A 19,030-nucleotide genomic window follows, 5' to 3' on the forward strand; every position below is an offset into this window, starting at 1 on the left:
AAAAAAAAAAAAAAAAAAAAGCCATTAGACAGGAAATACTTCAATTTCTTGTCTAGTAAGCTAACACTCCGTGCATCTGATCCAATTACAATGAAGTGGTTACCTGGCCACTTTCTAAGGCCAAACCAACCTTCCCATTATGGATTTGTGTTCTAATCCTATTCTCCCACCTCCTAAGGAAACTTGAGTTATTGATTACTCTCTCCATTTCCATTTGCTCCTTCTAAACAGCATTTAAATGTTTTAACATTCCCATTTTAGCACACACAACTATCCTTCAACCCTATTACCCTCTCCCCCGCCCCCACCATCCTCCTTCTCCCTCTCAAAGGAGCTCTGGTAGTGCAGTGCTTAAAGTGTTTGGCTACTAACCAAAAAGTTGGTGGTTCGAACCCACTAGCAGCTCCACAGGAGAAAGATGTGGCAGTCAGCTTCCTTAAAGATTTACAGCCTTGGAAACCCTAAGGGGCAGTTCTACTCTGTCTCGTAGGGTTGCTATGAGTAGCAATCGACTTGGTGGCAGTGAGTTTCGTTTGTTTTTCTCCCTCTCATAGTCGAACTTTTGAAAGAATGGTCTGTCCTTGATGTTTTAATTTCTCTGCTTCACTCTAATTCAGATATTACCCCAACTCATCATTGAAGCTAAAGTCACCAATAACCACTATGTCAGTTAATCCAGTGGACTCTTCTCAGCCTCATTTAACCTGACCTTTCAGCATTCTGACCACTCCTTCATAAAACATTCTCTTTCCTTGAGAAGTAATTCAAGTGCAGTAACCTTCCAGATATTTAAAAATTATCCTCAATCTTTTACAGTTGTCTCAATCACACCTATTTGGCACCTTTTTATTTGCAAACTCACCCTTTTATCTTTCCAAAACATTCAACTTAGTTTTGCTCTCTTTTCTTGTCTAGAGTTGTTTTTACCCACCTATCAGTTATAAAAAAAAATTTATAAAACATGCATAGAATATAAAGAACAACAGTAAAACACTTGTGTATCCACCTGTTTCAACTTAGTTTTAAGAGAAATAACTCTTTTCACACTCAAATTTCTTTAAATGAAAATACGTTCTGACTCATGGCAACCCCAACTGACATAAAAAAATCTGGAAACTAATACAATGACTTTTGGCAAGCATTCAACTCAACTTATGGGTGCAAAGTGCCCAGGCCTACAGGAGAAGTCTACAAGCTTCAAGTATTCAGTATACTGTGGGCATGGGCCGGTACGCTTTACAGAGGAAATAAGAAATGTCAGTTAACATAGGGAACTGACTAGATAGAAAAGAGCTTCTATACATCTTAAAGGTTTTCCGTATCAGTATACATAGATCTCATTCTTCTTACCTGCTGTATGGTGTGCAATAGAATTAGTTTAGACATTCCCCATTTATGGAAGGTAACTATGCTCACCACTATACCACCAACGCTACATTCCCCATTTATGGATAATTAGGTTATAGTACAATTACGGACAATACTGCAATGACTATTCTAGCACAATCTCCCCATTAATGAGAAATTATTTTTCTAGAATCATCATCTGAAGTGGAATTACTGTACTGGGTTGAAGGATATGCACGTTTCAAAATTTAACTGATACTGCCAAACAGCTCACCAAAATGAAAACCAATGTATATTTCCTTGTTAGCTGCCATTGAGTTGGCCCGACTCATGGTGACCCTATGCACAACAGAATAAATTCTGCCTGGTCCTGCACCATCCCCTAGATCAGGTGTTGACTGGACAGTTGCGATCCATAGGGTATTCATTAGCTGACTTTTGGCTGTAGATCACCAGGCCTTTCTTCCTAGTCTCTCTTCTATATATCAGCACCCATTTTACTCACTCTTATTACTGTTTGCCACCCAATCTTTTTCATTTTTGCCAACCTGATGAGTTAAAGAATTCTTCTCTATTTATTTGCCCTGTCCTGATAATTGGTGTTAGTAACTTTTTATATGTTGGACATCTATATGTCATCTATGAATTGCCTATACATGTAGTTCACATTTTCATGGGATTGTATTTTCCTTATTGATCTCTGGATGTTAAGTTATTTATGTTGCAAATACATTCTCCCTGTACCTACTTGTCTTTTAACTCTGTTTACAATGTTTCTTACTAATCTGAAATTTTTAATCTTTATGAGTTAAATTTCTCAATCTTGTCCTTTATGGCTTGTTTTTTGTGTCTTAAAAAGACATTTCCTACTCCACTGATGTAAACACGTTGTTGTCAGTTGCCGTTCAGTCCACTGCAACTCATGGCATCCCCACGCACAATGGAATGAAACTGCCTGGTCCTGCACTATCCCCATGATCAGTTGCAGACTGGATCACTGTGATCCATAGGGTTTTCACTGGCTGATCTTTGCAAGCAGATCACCAGGCCGTTCTTCCTAGTCCATCTTAGTCTGGAAGATCTGCTGAAGCCTGAAGCATTGGTGATTCAGTGGTAGAAGTCTTGCCTTCTATGCGGGAGACATGGGTTTGATTTCAGGTTAATGTGCAGCCATCACCCGTCAGTGGAGGTTTGTGTGTTGCTGTGTTTCATACTTACCTTCACTGAAAGCTTCCTAAGATAGGGATCTTACCTATCTGGTTCACCACAGTATCCACACCTGATACATAGTAAATGCAATAGTTAAACTTTTTTGATTACATGACTTATTCAAAGAACAAAAATCCCTTTACGGATTCACTTCTCATGGAAGGCAACAGAAAGGTGTGGTGGTTAATTTCTATTCATAATTTCATAACACAAATTTTGGATGCACAGTAAAGGAAGGCGTGTTTACTAAATTTGTACTAGTGGGTTTATAAAATCTTATATTTGTACTCCAGCTTGCTTGGTTGCCTTGCTGCTCCAGGTTGCCAGTCTGACTTCCCTGGCCAAAAAAAAAATAGTTAGGTAACACTGCACCTCAAATATGGAATTACTTAAAACACACTGTTTGGTCTAACACTCTGTTTCCCAAAGTGTTCCTAAAGTTCAATTGGTGATATACAAGATGATTTTAATGGTACACGGATGACATTTTATTTTACTAGTTGTATTTTTATTTTAACTTGTATAAAAAACTGTAAGCAGCCATGAAACCCACGGTTTCATCTATATTGCTTAGTTCAAGACTAAAGCACTTAAACTTTAAAAATAAATCAGTTTAAAGAAAATTATTGAGAAAATAACAGTACAATTGGTGAGAAAGGATGGCAAAAACAGTAACAATGGTACAGGTATAACTCATGTTTGTGTAACAATATACCGATGGGGCGAATAGCCTTGGCTATATCCTACACTCCTCCAAAAAAGTGAGTTACCTCCCGTCGGGTCGAAGTTCCCATCTCTACCTTCCCCAGAAGACAGCCAACTTGCCGCGGGATAAAGGGACTGGACAGGGAAACATAACTGGCCCTTGGCTGCGCCAATGGGGTTGCAGCGCGCGGGGAACCACCCCCGGGGTAGAAGAGCTTCATCAAGGGAGGGACTGGGACACAGCTGAAAGAGACTGACCCCCGCAGCCACTCTAGAGGCAACCAACTGCTCTTCCTCAGTTCTGGGCCTGGGGGCAGCTTTCATCACAAGCCTACGCCGGAGGCGAGCCCTGACTTTTTTTTTTTAAGGCTGGGCACTTAACGCGAAGTAATTACTGTAGCTTCGTTGGGTCCGAGGGACGTAATGTAAGCAGTGCCGAGGCCTGGACACAAGGAGTCTTATTACGGACACCGTGTGGAGGAAGAGAGCAAGAATTGTAGTTGGCAGAGATGGGGGAGGTATGGTTGCCACTGTAGGGAAGGAGGTGGGGAGCATAATGGTTTTCTATAGGAGCGCAGAGGGTAGAGCTCGCGATGCTGTGCGAACAGGGAACAGCCGAGCTGGGAGCTGGTTCCCAATACCTACAGAAAAAGAAGGGGGAGGAGTAACCGTAGGGGCCCCAGCACACCCAGCTGCGGTACACTCACCCTCACCAAAGTCCTTCCGGAAGTCCAAGTTCGAAGATGGCGCCGCCTGTCTGGTCGCGGCTTTATGACGAAATCTTGTAACTCCTCTTCTTTGAAGCCCCGACACAAGAGTAAACACGTGAGCTTGTCGGGAGTTTTTTGCCCTACGATTTTTAATTGGACTGTGTATCCCATAATGCAGTGCGGCGAGTCAGGGAGCCTTTTGTGAACCTGTGGAGCTACTGGGCGGCTTTAGCGAGGCAAGAGATCATGCATTGCCTCATGGGAATTGCAGTGTCCAGAAAGACAGACTGACGCCTGCGCCGTGACAATAGTCGCGCCCCCGCGGGTTCCCATTTGGCCTCTACGGAGCCTCGAGTATACTCGCTCCTGGGCGCTGAGTTCTGCCTTTTTGGCACGACTACTGGGCTTGAGGCAGGCAGCGGCAGGCTGGACCTGAGGAGAGTCTTCACCTGCAGGCCTTGCGCCATTGGAGCCAAACACAGAGACTAGCAGACAAAGAAATCCTTGCTGCCTATCGTTGCCAGAGAATGGCAGGGTTTTCCGGCTTTGGCAGCAGGGCATCCCCTGCAGATCCAGCCACTAGTGCTGTCAGGGATAAACCCGAGACAAAGAAAATGAAATGGGGCGTAGAAAGAGGGCAAGCTAGGAAAGAAGGAGCCTGGCCTGGGGTAGGGGTAGGGGGAGGTGCTGACTTAATAGGCCTTGCTCCATTCACTACATGGTGGGATACGGGTGAAGGAGAGTGTAACAAGTTTCTGTTCTTTCCTTAGGCACTTAAAGCCATATAAATTTTACAGGTCTCCACATACCCAGTAGGTTAGAGTTCAAGATGTATATATATGAACAGGAAACCAACCTTTCTCTTTTTCCCAAATAATCTCACCCATGAAATTCCTCTGGTTGTGCAAAACATTTAAGGAAAGGACAGGAGGAACTAGCTAAGATTTAAAGGAGGAAGGGGACACCCAAAAATTCTACTCCCATTCCACTTCTTAGTGGTCTAAAGACAAGCTAAGGCTGTGCTGTGGTTTAGGAATAACTCCTTTGTGAGAGCGCAAAATTGGGCACAGCTGAGGTTGCAGTTTGCCCAATATATTTTAATGCTTCTGATGGACAGCTCAGTTTCATTTACTTCCTCTCCATTTCTGCTACATAAGATTAGGCTTTCTTTGACTTGAACTGTTGCAAAATCTTTTTTAAATTAATGTACTCATTTTTGGAATAAGACATTCACATGGCTCAAAGTTCAAAAGATACAAAGGTATAAAAGTGAAGACTCCCTCCCACCTCTCTCTAGCCAACCAGGTCGCATCCACATGAGGAATTAATCAGTTTCTTATAATTGGTCTAAGATACTTTATGTATTTCTACATACGTGCAAATATGTATCTTTTTCCCTTTTTAATACAAACATAGCAACTGCACACTGTCCTGCACCTTTCTTCTTTAACCAAGTGGACCTTGGAGATTGTTCTATTTCTCTACACAAAACCTTCCTAAACCTTTGTGATGATTGCCTAGTATTTAATTGTATGCATGTAGTATAGTTGTGGTAGGAGCCTTGGTGGCACAGTGGTTAAGTGCTGGGCTGCTAACCAAAAGGTAGGCGGTTGGAACCCACGAGCCACTTCGAGGGGAGAAAGTATAATTGTTGCTGGTGTGTGCCTTCGAGTCAGTTCTGACTCATAGCGACCCCACAGGACAGAATAGAACTGTCCCAGAGGGCTTTCCTAGGCTGTAAACTTTATAGGAACAGATCACCGGTCTTTTCTCCTGCGGAGCAGCTAGTAGGTTGGAACCACTGACCTTGTGGTTAGCAATCGAGTGCTTAACCATTGCACCACCAGGGCTCCTTGCAGTGTATTGTAGTCTCTTATTAAGAGACTGGTGGTTTCCAGTCTTTTAATATTATAAACAATGCTGCTATAAATAACCTTACATCTAAGTTACTTTAAATATGTGCAACTATATCTGTAGAATAAATTCCTAAGTGGAATTGCTGAGTCAAAATTTAGGTGCACTTGTAATTTTGATTGATAGGCAGTAATCTCGTAACTGATCTGTTTGTCTGCCTCTAATCTCTATCAGATACCTTTCTAAAGCATACAGCTGACTCTGTTGATCCCCTGCTTAATTTTGACGACTGAGTGGTACACATTAAATATTTAAAAACCCGTAAGTTCATAATAATCCTTACAAAAGAGAAACAGGAAAAAGCAACAATCACCCCACTGGAAGTACACCACTTATACACCACTGGAACTAACTAGGGACCGACTCTTAATTAAGCATTTATCCTGCCTTGCCAGTATGAACTGTAATTCAGAATACTACCTATATAGCCCTAATTGATTGAGGGGAGGTTCCATATAGAAGAATACCAACTAAGAAATGTGAAAAGAATGATAGAATTAGAAAAAAATCACCATTTTGCAACCTCTGAAGAAATAACTCAGACAACAAACTCCAATGGATGAAATAACTAAATGAAAGGTTGTTGGAAACTTTAAAATGGATTGATCAGGCTTTCACTACCTGGACCCACTCATCATTGAAAACAGAACAACCAGCCAGTTTGCCGCCTGAGACAACACAAAGCATATAGCACCAGTTATGGAGTATTCTTGCCCGTAAAGTTGAATGGAAATACAGGGGTTAGAGGAATGAGTTCAATGACATGCAAACAAATACTCAAATCCAGAATGTGGGACATTTTATATGACAATTGACCAGGTTTCTGCAATGTCGATGTTAAAGGGTAAAAAAAGGAGAAGGGGACTGCTTTTTATTACAAGAAATTTAAGAGATATAATAACCAAATGTATGTGAAATTGTTTGGATCCTGATTCAAACAAACCAGCTGTAAAAAGTCATTTTTGAGATAAAGAAAGAAATTTGATTATGGATTAGACAATACTAACAAAATAATGTGATGATGATATTATTATATAAAATGTCCCTATTTTTTAGAGACACATACTGAAGTTTGTAGGGATGAAAAGACATGTCTGAGATTTGCTTTAAATTAACTTCAGCAAAGAAAAACAAAAAGAGAAAGCAAATCTTGATAATCGTTGCATCTGGTGGGGAGGGATTCTTTGTAAGATGCATTCTACTTTTGTGCCGTTTGAAATTTTTCAGTAACACACACACAAAATGGATGACTATTTTTAGACTAATCACACTGGTTAAACTCTCACAATCTAGCCCCAACCTACTTCTGCAGCTTTATCACTTTTCACATTAGCCTCAGTTCTATCCTCACCATACTATTTGATGCTTTGAAACTGGCCACTCAATTTAAGGCCTATCCTATCTATTCAAGCTATTCCCTCTGCTGAGCTGCCTTCCCATTTTTTCCCAAATGGGAAACTTCTTATCCTTCAAGGACTAGGTCAGATGTTACCTGTGAAGTCTTCTCCAACCTTACAAGACCCAATGGCATCATCCGTGATTGCTTCCAAGGAATTTTATTCATACTACTAGTAAAACAAAATACTATAGATACTATAGTATTATGGAAAATACTATAGATATCGTTTATATATCTGTTCTCCATTATAAGTCCATGATAAGTACTCCTTAAAGACATGTAGCATAATGTGAATCCAGACTGCCTGAGATCACAACCTGGTTTAGCTAGCTGTGTTACCTTGGCCAAGTAACTTCTCTGTGCCTCAGATTTCTCACCTATAAAATCTTACTTCATAGAGTTGTACTAATCTTTCCAAAGAGATAAGAAAAGGCTTAAAACAGTTTTTGATGCACAATAAGTACTCAAAAACACTAGCTAAGCTACTACTTAGGATAGGACTCATATTTGTCCTTATATTCCTCCTCATATCTAGCTTCTCATATCAGTGTCTGGTACATAGATGCTTGATAAATGATTGATGACTTGGATAGTTTTTGGTTTCCAAACTGACCTTCACTTTGGCTCCAAAGCACTGGCATGAAGCTGGAGACACCTGAGAGAGGCTCCATAAAGATTTGAGGTTGGTAGCAGGTGATAAGAAGGGTTGGGGAGCCTAGCCCTAACTTATGTGGCTGTGATACTAAAAGAGATACAAAGGCAGCAAAGTTGCTGAGTTTAGGGAGTATGTCATTTATTGACCATGTCCCCCCACTCACTGGTCACTGCTCTTGACTCGGAGGACAACAGGTACAGAACTGCAAGGGATCATCCCCAGCTCTGTGATCACCAGATCCACAAGCTCTGGGGGGGTTACATCATAGACCAGATTCAACAACCGTAGGGATGGGTAGTTCTGCCAGTTAGCCAGGGCCACATGTTCTCCCCTCTCACACAACAGATCATCAGGATCATCTGCAATGGGAGGTATACCCATTCACGTCCTTTTAGAAAACAAGTGGTATTTTAACCTCCCCTCACCCTCTCCAGTCTTCTCAGGTCCTCTGGAAACTTCTCTCCTGCCCTCCTGAGCCTCCTTACCTAGCTCATTAGAGACAAAGGCATCAGTCTGCACACGCTCACAGAACTTGTAAGTTTCACAGCAGACCAGCACTGGCACATTGTAAGCTCGAGCCACTAGGGCCAGCTGTGCTGTCCCTACCCGTGACATCACAGACCCATTGGCCAGGAGTGCATGAGCTCCCAATAGCACCTTAGAGACCTGTTTGTTTTAGAGAATGGGAAGAAGGAAGAAAAAATATCCTATGGGGTATGCAATGCAGAATAAGGTTCCCCACTTCTGCCCAAGCCAGCAATATCAACATATCTTAACAATGGCTCTTCTTTGAAAATACTTGACTGCTGACCCCTCAAACATCCCACAAAAAAAAACTAAACTCTGAAGTTACTTTTGCCCTGTTCCCTCTTGGTGGTTGCTAGTTTAATATAACGTGCTTGCAATAGCTACACTGTGCTAAAGCATACCATAGGTGGTTTTCCTATTTACCATAGGTGGTTATCCTGTGTATACATAGGATCTATACAATTCTAGTATTTCTAAATAATTATAATCTTGGGAAGGTGAGATTATACTTCTGCGCCCTTTTACTTCCAACTTTGGAGTCCCTTTCCCCTGCCCTCACCTCTGGGAGCACATAGGAAGCTGCAGCAATCAGCAGATAGGAGGTAGGGACCCCAGCACGGACCAGACAACGTAGCATATGCCTTCCCTCCAGCCGCGGCCGGCTGTCCACCACTACCACCCGAAACTGCCGGCCCTTAGCCCAAGCTTCCCGAAGAATTCGTGACACCAGAGATGAGCTGAAATGGAGAGGAGGATTCAGCTATAAATGCCACTAACTAATGCCCGGCCCATTCCCAAAAGGCAAGTGGGTAGTCCCTTCTTTCAGATCATTCCATCCCCCAATTTTCCCAGTCATAGGGTCCCTTTCCAGTACCCTGTTCTGGACCGTACCATCCATATACCAGGATCACATCTCCATTACTGATCTTCTTGTAAGCAAAGCGTGAAATTGCCTGAGCTGCAAGGACAATCTTCTCTTGCACATACCGATCAATGGCTGCTTGAAGTTCTGACTTAGCCTAGAAACAAACACATACCCTCCTGATTATCACACCAGATACTTGAACGTGTGTATGATGATGGGCTCAAATGTGGCATGAGTCAGACTGCCCAGACACTTCCTTAACCCTTGACTGGGGCAGAATGGCTTTCATTGCCCCTCCTGGGGCAACTGTCCTAAACATGTTTCTTAACTCTACCCCCAGCTGCATGCCTTTCCCATTCCTCATACTCATCACCTCCTCTTCCCGCTTGGAGCTGCTCACACCCGTGATCTCCTTGTTAAGGAACTTGATGGCGTTGTACATGCTTGCTGACAGGGGCCGGCACTGAGTCAGGAAGCTACAACAACAATACATTTGTGCAACTCTTTATAACTTACAAAGCTTTCACATTTAAAAAAAGTTTCTTTAGAAACAGAACAGAAAAATGAAAATGGAATTAGAAGAACAAGAGAAAAGGTACAAGACAATGAACGGGTGAGGTGGGAGTGGACTTGTAGTGGTTGTCCTTACCTGATGTAGGGTTTTAGTTTATTCACTAGATCCCTTGAGAGTTCTTCATTGGGAGGTGTTGTATAATCCTGAATCACCTACGGAGTACACAAGCTGATCAACAAAATGCCCCAAATAAAGGTCTCTGGAAGGGGGCTGGGGATAAACCTCACTGGGGAAAGTATTCTAAGGGTAGAGTCATTCCTTCTTCCCCCAGAGATTACCTGGGGTAAGAGAAGATGGAGTAGTATTGAGGAAGGTGGGGCTGGATCATAAGAGGAAACAGGATGGGACATACCTGCTGCAAGGCACGGAGCAGGGCAATACACCGGGCATTGGAGCCACTGACCAGGCCCTGGGAGTACTGCAGGCCAAGTTGCACCATGGCTGGGTGGATCACAGAGGATGGGATGCTGATGGGATGGCGGTGTCACACACTTTGCAAGGGAGCTGGAGCACCTACTGCCCACCTGCCCCTGATGAAAAGGAACTTTCTTCACTAGCACAGACTCCTCCATTTTTCCTATAGTTTTGCCTTGAATACATACTTCTCCCCACAGATCCAACCTCAAATTTCTAGTCACTTTCAATACTGAATTATTAAAACTCCTCAGACTTAAAAGTTACTACAATTTCGTAAGATCCTACCTCATATACTGGGTCAGAGAGTTTTGTCGGCTGTACTGGGGAAGGTGGGAGAAGAGGCTGACTTTGGATCCATAATCCTTTCGTGTAGGAACCTTGACAAAACAAGGAAATAGGACCAATGGCCTAGAATTTAAAACTTGTGGGATAAAGCTGGAAAGGAAATGAACAGTGAGAATACTTTGCCCCAAATACCCATCCTTCTCCAGGATTTCTTTGCCCCGATCACCTTTCTTCCTTCTATCCCGCCTTCCTAGGCTCTTTCTGGCCATACACCAAACCTGCTTTCTACCTGTTGTTGCTCCGGTTTCTTAACAAGCCTTCTCAGAGGTGTAGGGTCATCAACCTGAGTGTGCTCAGGCAGTCGCTTTGCTCCTGAAAGATAATGATCATGTTCTCAATAAACTGTAGGTGATATGGGGTAATGTGCTCTTAGGGGATAAGGGGCAGCAAGAAAAATAGAATTAAAAAAGCAGGGAAAAATAGCATAAAAGAAGGAATAGGTGTAGGATTGCGGTGGTGAGGTGGATTCTGCACTCTGGGTCTCAGGGAGGGGAGAGCTGTTTTACTCTGAGGAAGACTAAGCTACCACAAGAATTAGGAGTAACAGAGGTCTTGAGATGAAGGGAAGATACCTGAGGGGGTTTCTCCAGGTGTGCTAGGGCAGTCCTGAGGAGGAGGTCCTACTGGTTCCCCTTTCCTTGCCTGTTTCAGGGCTCGCTCTGCCTCCTGCTTGGCCCTCCGCTCAGCACGAAGTTCAGCTTTACTCCGACCAACTGGAACCTTCTCCCCAGGACTGACTAACGGATTGGTGGGCCCTGGCAGTTCTCTGGCTGCGCTTACTAAAGATAGAAGGAAGAGGTGCCCAAAACATAAGCAGACAATATCTGTGCCCCAGCCAAAGCCTCTCTCCTTGTTTATCTAAATCTCTTCTCCCTTCACGTGCTCAATCCAACTTTGTCCTGTCTCCCTGTCTCCCCCTCCTCTCTCCCACCACCCTCCTCTACCAGCTCCACACCCCAGCACTGTTAAAGCCCGGAACCTTGACACTGGGCTGCAGATACAGTCGAGCCAGTTTCCGGTTCTGTCCCCTTTTCCTCCTTCCGTTTCTTCTTCTGTTGTTTCTTTTCTTTCCGAAGCTGCAGCTTCTCTTCTTGGGTCATCTCCCTCCCCACTGCCTGAGACACAGACATAGAATACTGCTCTTCCCCAACAATCCCAAAGGTGAATAAACACTATTGGATACTTACATGATTACCACAAGGGCAAATCCTTAATTCTAATTCCCACCAGCTCCCTGTTACAAGCTTAGATCCCACAGGGATCGAAGTATCTCCTCCAGAGTCACATAACGTCAAGGCTGAACGAACTCAGTAAAATCTCATTTTACCAAGATATAAACTGAACGGGGGTGGAGGTGCGGGCGGAATGAAGCTAACAGAATCTCCTGCGTAGCAAGGAAGACTTTGACAGACGGCTTAGGAGGGTGCCCTCACTTACCCCAGACCTAGAAGAAAGCTCCGCCTTCATGCCGGATCCTGAGTCTGCATCAGAAAACAGGGCGCAAAGTGAGCAGGAGGATTTGGGAGAGCCTGGCGCAGCCGGCTGCTGGGTTGGCATGACCACGGCTCCGCGGCCAGGCGGGAAGCTAGCCAGCGATCCGCGTGGGGACGCGCTGTGCGGCAGGATCAAAGGAAAGGAGGGGGACGGAGAAAGGTGGGGTCGCCCACCCTTCTCACAGGAACCAGCCGGTACGCGGCGCGGAGCTGCGCCCGAGGCTGTGGAGATCAGATTCCGGCTTGGCGCTGGAACGGGCCAACGGGGCCCAGAGAAGCCTAGCAGCAACCGTCCCAAACCCGCCGTCTCGCGTATCTGTTTATGCGCCGGAGCCCTCCACTCACCCTCGCGAACGGCCACAGCCACGGCAGCCATCACCCTCAGTCCTTGGCTCCGCCCCCTGCGGTCACTGGGCCGCAGCGGTGCCTCGCTCCGCTGTCGCTGGGATTACAGCGCCACCTGGGCAGGAGGCTGAGTCGCTAACACACGCGGCACGCAGCCCCAAACGGACTACAATCTCCGACGTGCACTGGGGCTCCGTTCAGGGCTACGGGTCGCGATGAGGGCCATGTCAAATTTGTGCTCCCAGTTGCGATGGTTTCCTTAGCCTGTACACTACACTTCCCAGCATGCCGGGGGAGCTGCGCCCCAGAGCGGACGTTCCACCTCCCTTCCCACCTCCTATTTCAGGCCCCCCCAAAATGGCGAGGGAGGCTGCGGGTACGCGCTGAACAGCGGAGGCGAGCGTGCAGAGCCTCTGCGGCCCTCACAGTCTGGAATTCGGCGGGCCCTGCCGCCAGGAACATGCACTTTTCCATTCCTGAAACCGAGTCCCGCAGCGGGGACAGCGGCGGCTCCGCCTACGTGGTGAGGAGCGGCCGGCGCCGGGCCGGGCAAGGGTGGGGATAACGGGCCGAAGCCCTCCCGGAGCGGCCTCCGAGGCCTGGCGGCCGACCTTTGGGCCTGGGCCCGAGTTATCGACTCCTGACGGCCTCGCAGGGCGTTTATCTCACGTCCCAGATTCGTCCAGAGATCGCCCTGGCCCCTGTAGCTCCTTTATTTGGCCGCGTCGCCTCCCCTGGATGGGCCGCGGCTGCTTTGGAGGGCGTCACTTACCTTTTGGGGAGGGAGTCTGCAGCACCAGCGCCCAAGTTTTCCTCGGACCCGCCCTTCTGTTTTGGGACTTGGCCGGGAGGAAGACAGGCTAACCAAACCTCAGATGATTTCAGCGCGTTATTCAGAGTTGTGCCGGGCAATTTCCGGCCGAGGCTCTCAAGGGAGTAGCCCAAGGGGGGACCGTAAAATGCTTGCCTGCTTTTGTGTCCGCAGGCCTATAATATTCACGTGAATGGAGTCCTGCATTGTCGGGTGCGCTACAGCCAGCTCCTGGGGCTGCACGAGCAGGTGGGACTAGCGCTCCTGCCTTGAGGCAGCTTCAAGCCCTTTCCTAAACACTGGCATCAGTGTTCTATTTTTAATTCTCTTCGTTTTCCCGTAGGTTGCAGTCCCCTTTAATCACTGCCACAGGGGAGGATCCGGTGCTTTTATCTTATCTTCTGACATTTCTTTGGAACTCCCTAAGAAACTTAACGTCCGCTGTGCTGTTCCTCTTCCCCATACTCACATCCTCCTTCCTGCTTTTATCTGTCTCCAGTCTTACTGCTTTTCAGCCTTTGCCTGTGCACGGAAAAACCAACCCCCTCCTGACGGCCAAAACACATTCCTTCTGTCATCTGAGCTGCAACTTGAAGTTCTTTTCCCTGCTCATTCATTCATTTCCTTGTGTGTTCTTTGGCCCATCTCAGTGTGTGTGGCTGTTCCAGTTATTGCCATGTATCTGTGATGCCGTATTTCTCTGCCTTCTTCACCAGATGGTGAACTCTGTAACTCAGTACAGAATCCTGGTTTACTGATACTTAGTTGTGCAACCCTGAGCAAGTTACCTAATTTCTTGGGCCTCAGTTTCTGCAACTGAAAAACGGATTAATTTATCTCCAAAGTCTTTTTAAGTTCTAAGATACTTTGTGAACATACTTAGCTATTAACTGTGCACTTAGATTTTCCTTACAAAGCCCTTTGCTTCCTGTCAGGGTTCAAAGAGCAGAGTCTTGCTAATCAAGAAGCTCTCTAGGCCCTGGCCTCATACAAACCCTCCCCACGTTGTGGAGGGTCTGACTTGTACACAGTAACATAGGAAAGAATTTATATCTAGGACAGAGGAACAACTCCCTTGAGATGCTACCTCTTCCAAAGGAATTGTTTCCCAGATGATCAGGGTAAATGGAGCAGGGACTGGGGGAAGGAAAAGGGAGCCCAAGAGAACATGATGGGTCTGAATTTCCTCTTCTCATTTTGTATGTTTATATGAAGGGTTATGTTTCTTTCTCTGAATAGCTCCGGAAGGAGTATGGGGCCAATGTGCTTCCTGCATTCCCCCCAAAGAAGCTTTTCTCTCTGACACCTGCTGAGGTAGAACAGAGGAGGGAGCAGTTAGAGAAGTACATGCAAGCTGGTGAGTGGTTGGAGGGAACTGTAGGCTATGTTGAGGACTGTGGGAAGAGAATAAAACCAGTGGTCCTCTAGAAGCTCCTAAATTCACTTCTCGATCTGGGGAGCCTTCTGTTTGATCTGTTATTTAATTAGCAAAGGTAAATAGTGTGCAAGGATGTGTAAATTATATACTAGCATAGCAATCTGGGCACAAACATCTATGAGAATACTAGCATTACACTAAATATTCTTAAAGCAGTTTAGATTGGTGGGGAAAACTCCATTTGTATCTGATATGCTTTAGATTAACATTGTTATTTCCCTAGTTCTATAGAACTGGACCCAACTAGATGGCAGCCAAGGGTGGGGCAGGTGAAGAATTTATGCAGTGAGTGAGGTGAGGCCAGCTAGGGGATGTGGCAGGTCATCATCAGCCCAGGAAATGGGGTCGTGACCAGCCAAGAGGGAGTCCTAAGTTACCGGAACATAATTCCCTTGTCCCCACAGTTCGGCAAGACCCATTGCTTGGGAGCAGTGAGACCTTCAATAGTTTCCTGCGCCGAGCACAACAGGTAAGGCTTGGGTGAGACCAAGATTTAAGGGAAGGGCCTTGCTGGAAGGCCATGACATTTTAATGAGATGGCTGCAAAAGAGTCACCTTTTTTAATGGAATGGGGTTTCTATTCTACCGGTTTTAAGTTCCGTTCTTTTGGCGTTCATTTCCTGCTATTCCACGGGTCTTAGAGACTTTTTCTAGGAACTCAGAAGTACCAGTGGGACGCTTTCCTCCCCTCAAGAGTGCTTTGTCACTCACATGCGACAAGGATGAAATTAAAGAAACTCAGCCTGCATTTACGCAGCTGAGAACAAAGACACCAGAGGGCCTTAGAAATAAGAGAATTGAGGATGAGTTAGAGCTGGCCCCTAGGCAGGGGTTAACAATGTAGTGCCTTCCATCCCATCTGCTCACAACCAGGAGACACAGCAGGTCCCCACAGAAGAGGTCTCCTTGGAAGTGCTGCTAAGCAACGGGCAGAAAGTTCTGGTCAATGTGCTAACCTCGGATCAAACTGAGGATGTCTTAGAGGTGAGGCCCTTATTTTATATTGCTCTTTCCACTCCCTCTGCAAGGTCTCCGACTTGGGGTGTTTGGAACCAGCCTGTATGATAAGCTGTACTTCCTGTCTCTGTCCTCAGGCTGTAGCTGCAAAGCTGGATCTTCCAGACGACTTGATCGGATACTTTAGTCTCTTTCTAGTTCGAGAAAAAGAGGATGGAGCCTTTTCCTGTGAGTTTCTGCAGACTTTACTGCCTCTCTGTGTTTCCAATAGTGAATTCACCTCCCCGTTACTTGGTTATTTCCTTAGGACTTCTCTCCTGATTTTCCTTCCCCTGAGTCTCATGACATTTTCCTTTTCTTTTCTTCCCACTCGTAGTTGTACGGAAGTTACAAGAGTTTGAGCTGCCTTATGTGTCTGTTACCAGTCTACGGAGTCAAGAGTATAAGATTGTGCTAAGGAAAAGGTCAGGGCTGGGCTTGGAACAGGGAGAGGGTGCTGGGTTAAATTACTGGGCCACATATTGAGACAATAATCTGGACAGGCGGGAAGAGCTGAGTGTTTCTAAAAGGCCTCTTAAGCTTCCTCCCACTGCACCACCTTGTAGTTCCAGGCTGCTGCTGTTCTTTTTTGTCTGTTTTCCATTACACCTTTTTCCTCACTCCAGTTTAGCCCCATTACCCCTTTCCACCCCTTGACCTCACAGTTATTGGGACTCTGCCTATGATGACGATGTCATGGAGAACCGGGTTGGCCTGAACCTGCTTTATGCTCAGGTGAGCTTATAGTGCCTTAGAACCCCTCCCCTGAAAATGACTCTGGTGTCCCACTCTCCAAGAAAACTCCCTTCATGTCTTTGCTCCCAGTTCTTGGGGAAGTTCCTAGAATACTATCAGGGCACCTGGCACAGCCCCTACTGTCCTGCTGTATAAGCTGATAAGATCAAGGACTCACTGCAAAGAGGTTGGACAGAGGTAACCTGAGACACTTTCCTCAGATCTCTGATTGGGAGCCCCACTCCCCCATTCCTTGTGTCCACTGTAGACAGTGTCAGATATTGAGCGTGGGTGGATCCTGGTCACCAAGGAGCAGCACCGGCAGCTCAAGTCTCTGCAAGAGAAGGTCTCCAAGAAGGAGGTAAGGCCAGCTTAGCTTCTTTCCTGTCGCCTTCCAAGGGACTGCTTTCTCCAAGCCGCCCTACTCCCCCTCCCTGACTGCCTCATGGGATGGCTGCATTTCAGTTCCTACGGCTGGCCCAGACGCTGCGGCATTATGGCTACCTGCGCTTCGATGCCTGTGTGGCTGACTTTCCAGAAAAGGACTGTCCCGTGGTGGTGAGCGCAGGCAACAGTGAACTCAGCCTCCAGCTCCGCCTGCCTGGCCAGCAACTCCGTGAAGGTTCCTTCCGGGTCACCCGCATGCGGTGTTGGCGGGTTACCTCCTCTGTGAGTTGGAGCAGGAAGGGAAAGCCTGCTGGGAGGTGGGTCTGGCTGACCTTGAACTTCAGGAATGGGCTGCAAGGGTCAGGAAGGGAGGCAGGTAGGTCAGAATGAACTCAACCTAATTCCCCTAACTCCCAGGTGCCACTGCCCAGCGGAGGCACGAGCAGCCCGGGCCGGGGCCGGGGTGAGGTACGCCTGGAACTGGCTTTTGAATACCTCATGAGCAAGGACCGACTACAGTGGGTCACCATCACCAGTCCCCAGGTGTGAGCCCACCCTCAGCCTCCTCTGGAGCACATTGTGCGGTCTGTCTTAGATACCCAAGTCTAGGGCTTCTGGGACTCCATGTGAGTGGGAGCCTTTGTCTTAGCGGTACTGGGCCAGGATGATGATTCGGTTTAGGCTGAGTTCTTTTCCTGCCCCAGGCTATCATGATGAGCATCTGCTTGCAGTCCATGGTGGATGAGCTGATGGTGAAGAAATCTGGTGGCAGTATTAGGAAGGTAAGAAGCAGTTGTGGACTAAGCAGCTAAGTGGTTGTGTTCTGCCTGCTTTTTGTCCTGGGTATGAGGCTTCTCTTGAGAGAGAGGGAAAGCGTTGGGATTCTAAAGGGAGTGATCCCATCCTCATCAACACCTCATATCTCCATCCCAGATGCTGCGCCGGCGGGTGGGGGGCACCCTGAGGCACTCAGACAGTCAGCAAGCAGTAAAGTCCCCGCCGCTGCTTGTAAGTATTACTCACTGGTCGGTACCCAGGCTCCCAGCCTTGCTTCCTCCTCCCCCAGTGAGGTGTCTGACATCTCTATCTCTTCTTCCCCAGGAGTCACCTGACGCCAGCCGGGAGTCCATCGCCAAACTCTCAGTGAGTTACCTACAGGGGTTGGTGAGGTTGGTGTTTGTAGGGGACCTCCAGAAGGCTCAAGCCCTCTGACCCCACCTGCCTTTGTTACAGAGCAAACTGAGTGCTGTGAGCTTGCGGGGGATTGGCAGTCCCAGCGCAGATGCCAGTGCCAGTGACGTCCACGGCAATTTTGCCTTTGAGGGCATTGGAGATGAGGATCTGTAACCTCCACTGTTTGGATGTCTGCCCTCTACCCCTGAGAAATATACAGAAACTTGCCCTGTGCCTGTGCACCCCCAAGCTGGGGGTCTTTTCCTTTCTACCTTTCTCTCTTCTCCCCTTGGCCAGGGGCCTCCTAACCTGTCTTCCCTCCCCCCTGGGCTGGCTGTACAAAGGATTGCCCCCTTTCTCTTTTCCGAGCTGGCCTCAATGCCAAATTAGCATTTAGTATTTTGCACAGAGTCCAAGGGACCATGGCTACCTGCCTTGGCGAAGAACCACAGCTCTCCCTGGCTACTTCTGGCTTCTCGGGGCCATGGGCCAAGGGGATGGGCAGAGGTCTGTATATGGTCTGGCCTAGCTCCCCATCATTAAACTCAGCCTGACTGCTGCCTACCTCTGGTTCCCTCTCACTGCCCCTGTTCCCTGCATCACAGCAGGGACTACTGTGCTAAGGGGGAGGCCAAGTTGTGCTTGCCAGTGCTAACTCAGCATAGACATGGCTTTGTTAGTGTTTCCTTTATTATAAAGCACTGAAATAAGTTAAATAAACAGACGGGAGCCTGGGTAGTCCCCCAGCCAGTCCTTCCACAGCCTCTGGAAGCAGTGGAGGTAAATACAGGGCCCTTCTCACTGAGCTCATGAAGTGCATCAGTCAAGGCAAGGGCCCCGGTCCACATGGGTCTCCCGCCCATGGGGTTTGGGCTGGTCCATATAGCGCCTAGGTTAGTCTGTGTGGAGCCCCTGGCCAGCGGGGGAGGAAGGAGGTGGCAGCTTCTGGTCAGTCTGTATAAAACATACATGAGGGTCAGGGCT

The 19,030-nt window shown here is 46.9% G+C and overlaps 3 protein-coding genes across 9 annotated transcripts in view; 1 reads left to right on the forward strand and 2 right to left on the reverse strand.

Moving 5' to 3' along the window:
• GTF3C2 (general transcription factor IIIC subunit 2) overlaps nt 1–2,355 on the reverse strand; it is a 19,587-nt gene extending 17,232 nt beyond the window's left edge. The window contains exon 1 of the mRNA XM_023732432.1: nt 863–2,355. The gene's annotated coding sequence lies outside the window, so the exon portion shown is untranslated. The remainder of the gene's footprint in view (nt 1–862) is intronic.
• Nucleotides 2,356–4,672: 2,317 nt separating this feature from the next.
• EIF2B4 (eukaryotic translation initiation factor 2B subunit delta) lies at nt 4,673–13,554 on the reverse strand. Of its 5 annotated transcripts, none has more exons than XM_023732435.1 (13): nt 12,507–12,677; nt 12,106–12,149; nt 11,648–11,783; nt 11,241–11,447; nt 10,898–10,980; nt 10,609–10,700; nt 10,259–10,347; nt 9,982–10,058; nt 9,706–9,808; nt 9,359–9,486; nt 9,027–9,204; nt 8,425–8,605; nt 4,673–8,298 (listed from the first exon to the last, which is right to left on the reverse strand). In XM_023732435.1, the coding sequence occupies exons 7-13, from the start codon at nt 10,343–10,345 to the stop codon at nt 8,099–8,101; spliced, it is 954 nt and encodes a 317-aa protein (XP_023588203.1). In that variant the 5' UTR covers nt 10,346–10,347; nt 10,609–10,700; nt 10,898–10,980; nt 11,241–11,447; nt 11,648–11,783; nt 12,106–12,149; nt 12,507–12,677; the 3' UTR covers nt 4,673–8,098. The 5 variants fall into 5 exon arrangements, with proteins under 5 accessions (XP_023588203.1, XP_023588204.1, XP_004377675.1 ...); XM_004377618.2 differs by having other exon boundaries at nt 8,053–8,298; nt 10,259–10,373; XM_023732434.1 differs by lacking the exon at nt 12,507–12,677 and adding an exon at nt 13,279–13,554 and having other exon boundaries at nt 8,057–8,298; nt 10,259–10,373.
• SNX17 (sorting nexin 17) lies at nt 12,688–19,029 on the forward strand. 3 transcript variants are annotated; one of them, XM_004377619.3, is made up of 15 exons: nt 12,688–13,029; nt 13,492–13,566; nt 14,557–14,674; nt 15,160–15,224; nt 15,629–15,739; nt 15,850–15,940; nt 16,089–16,176; nt 16,417–16,486; nt 16,755–16,847; nt 16,952–17,155; nt 17,291–17,416; nt 17,578–17,655; nt 17,807–17,881; nt 17,975–18,016; nt 18,107–18,611. In XM_004377619.3, the coding sequence occupies exons 1-15, from the start codon at nt 12,757–12,759 to the stop codon at nt 18,218–18,220; spliced, it is 1,623 nt and encodes a 540-aa protein (XP_004377676.1). In that variant the 5' UTR covers nt 12,688–12,756; the 3' UTR covers nt 18,221–18,611. The 3 variants fall into 3 exon arrangements, with proteins under 3 accessions (XP_004377676.1, XP_004377678.1, XP_023588201.1); XM_004377621.2 differs by lacking the exon at nt 13,492–13,566 and having other exon boundaries at nt 18,107–19,029; XM_023732433.1 differs by lacking the exons at nt 12,688–13,029; nt 13,492–13,566 and adding an exon at nt 13,603–14,438 and having other exon boundaries at nt 18,107–19,029.
• The last annotated feature ends 1 nt before the right edge of the window (nt 19,030 follows it).

The sequence above is a fragment of the Trichechus manatus genome, unplaced genomic scaffold (genome assembly GCF_000243295.1).
Source record: "Trichechus manatus latirostris isolate Lorelei unplaced genomic scaffold, TriManLat1.0 scaffold00052, whole genome shotgun sequence".
Classification (NCBI taxonomy): domain Eukaryota; kingdom Metazoa; phylum Chordata; class Mammalia; order Sirenia; family Trichechidae; genus Trichechus; species Trichechus manatus.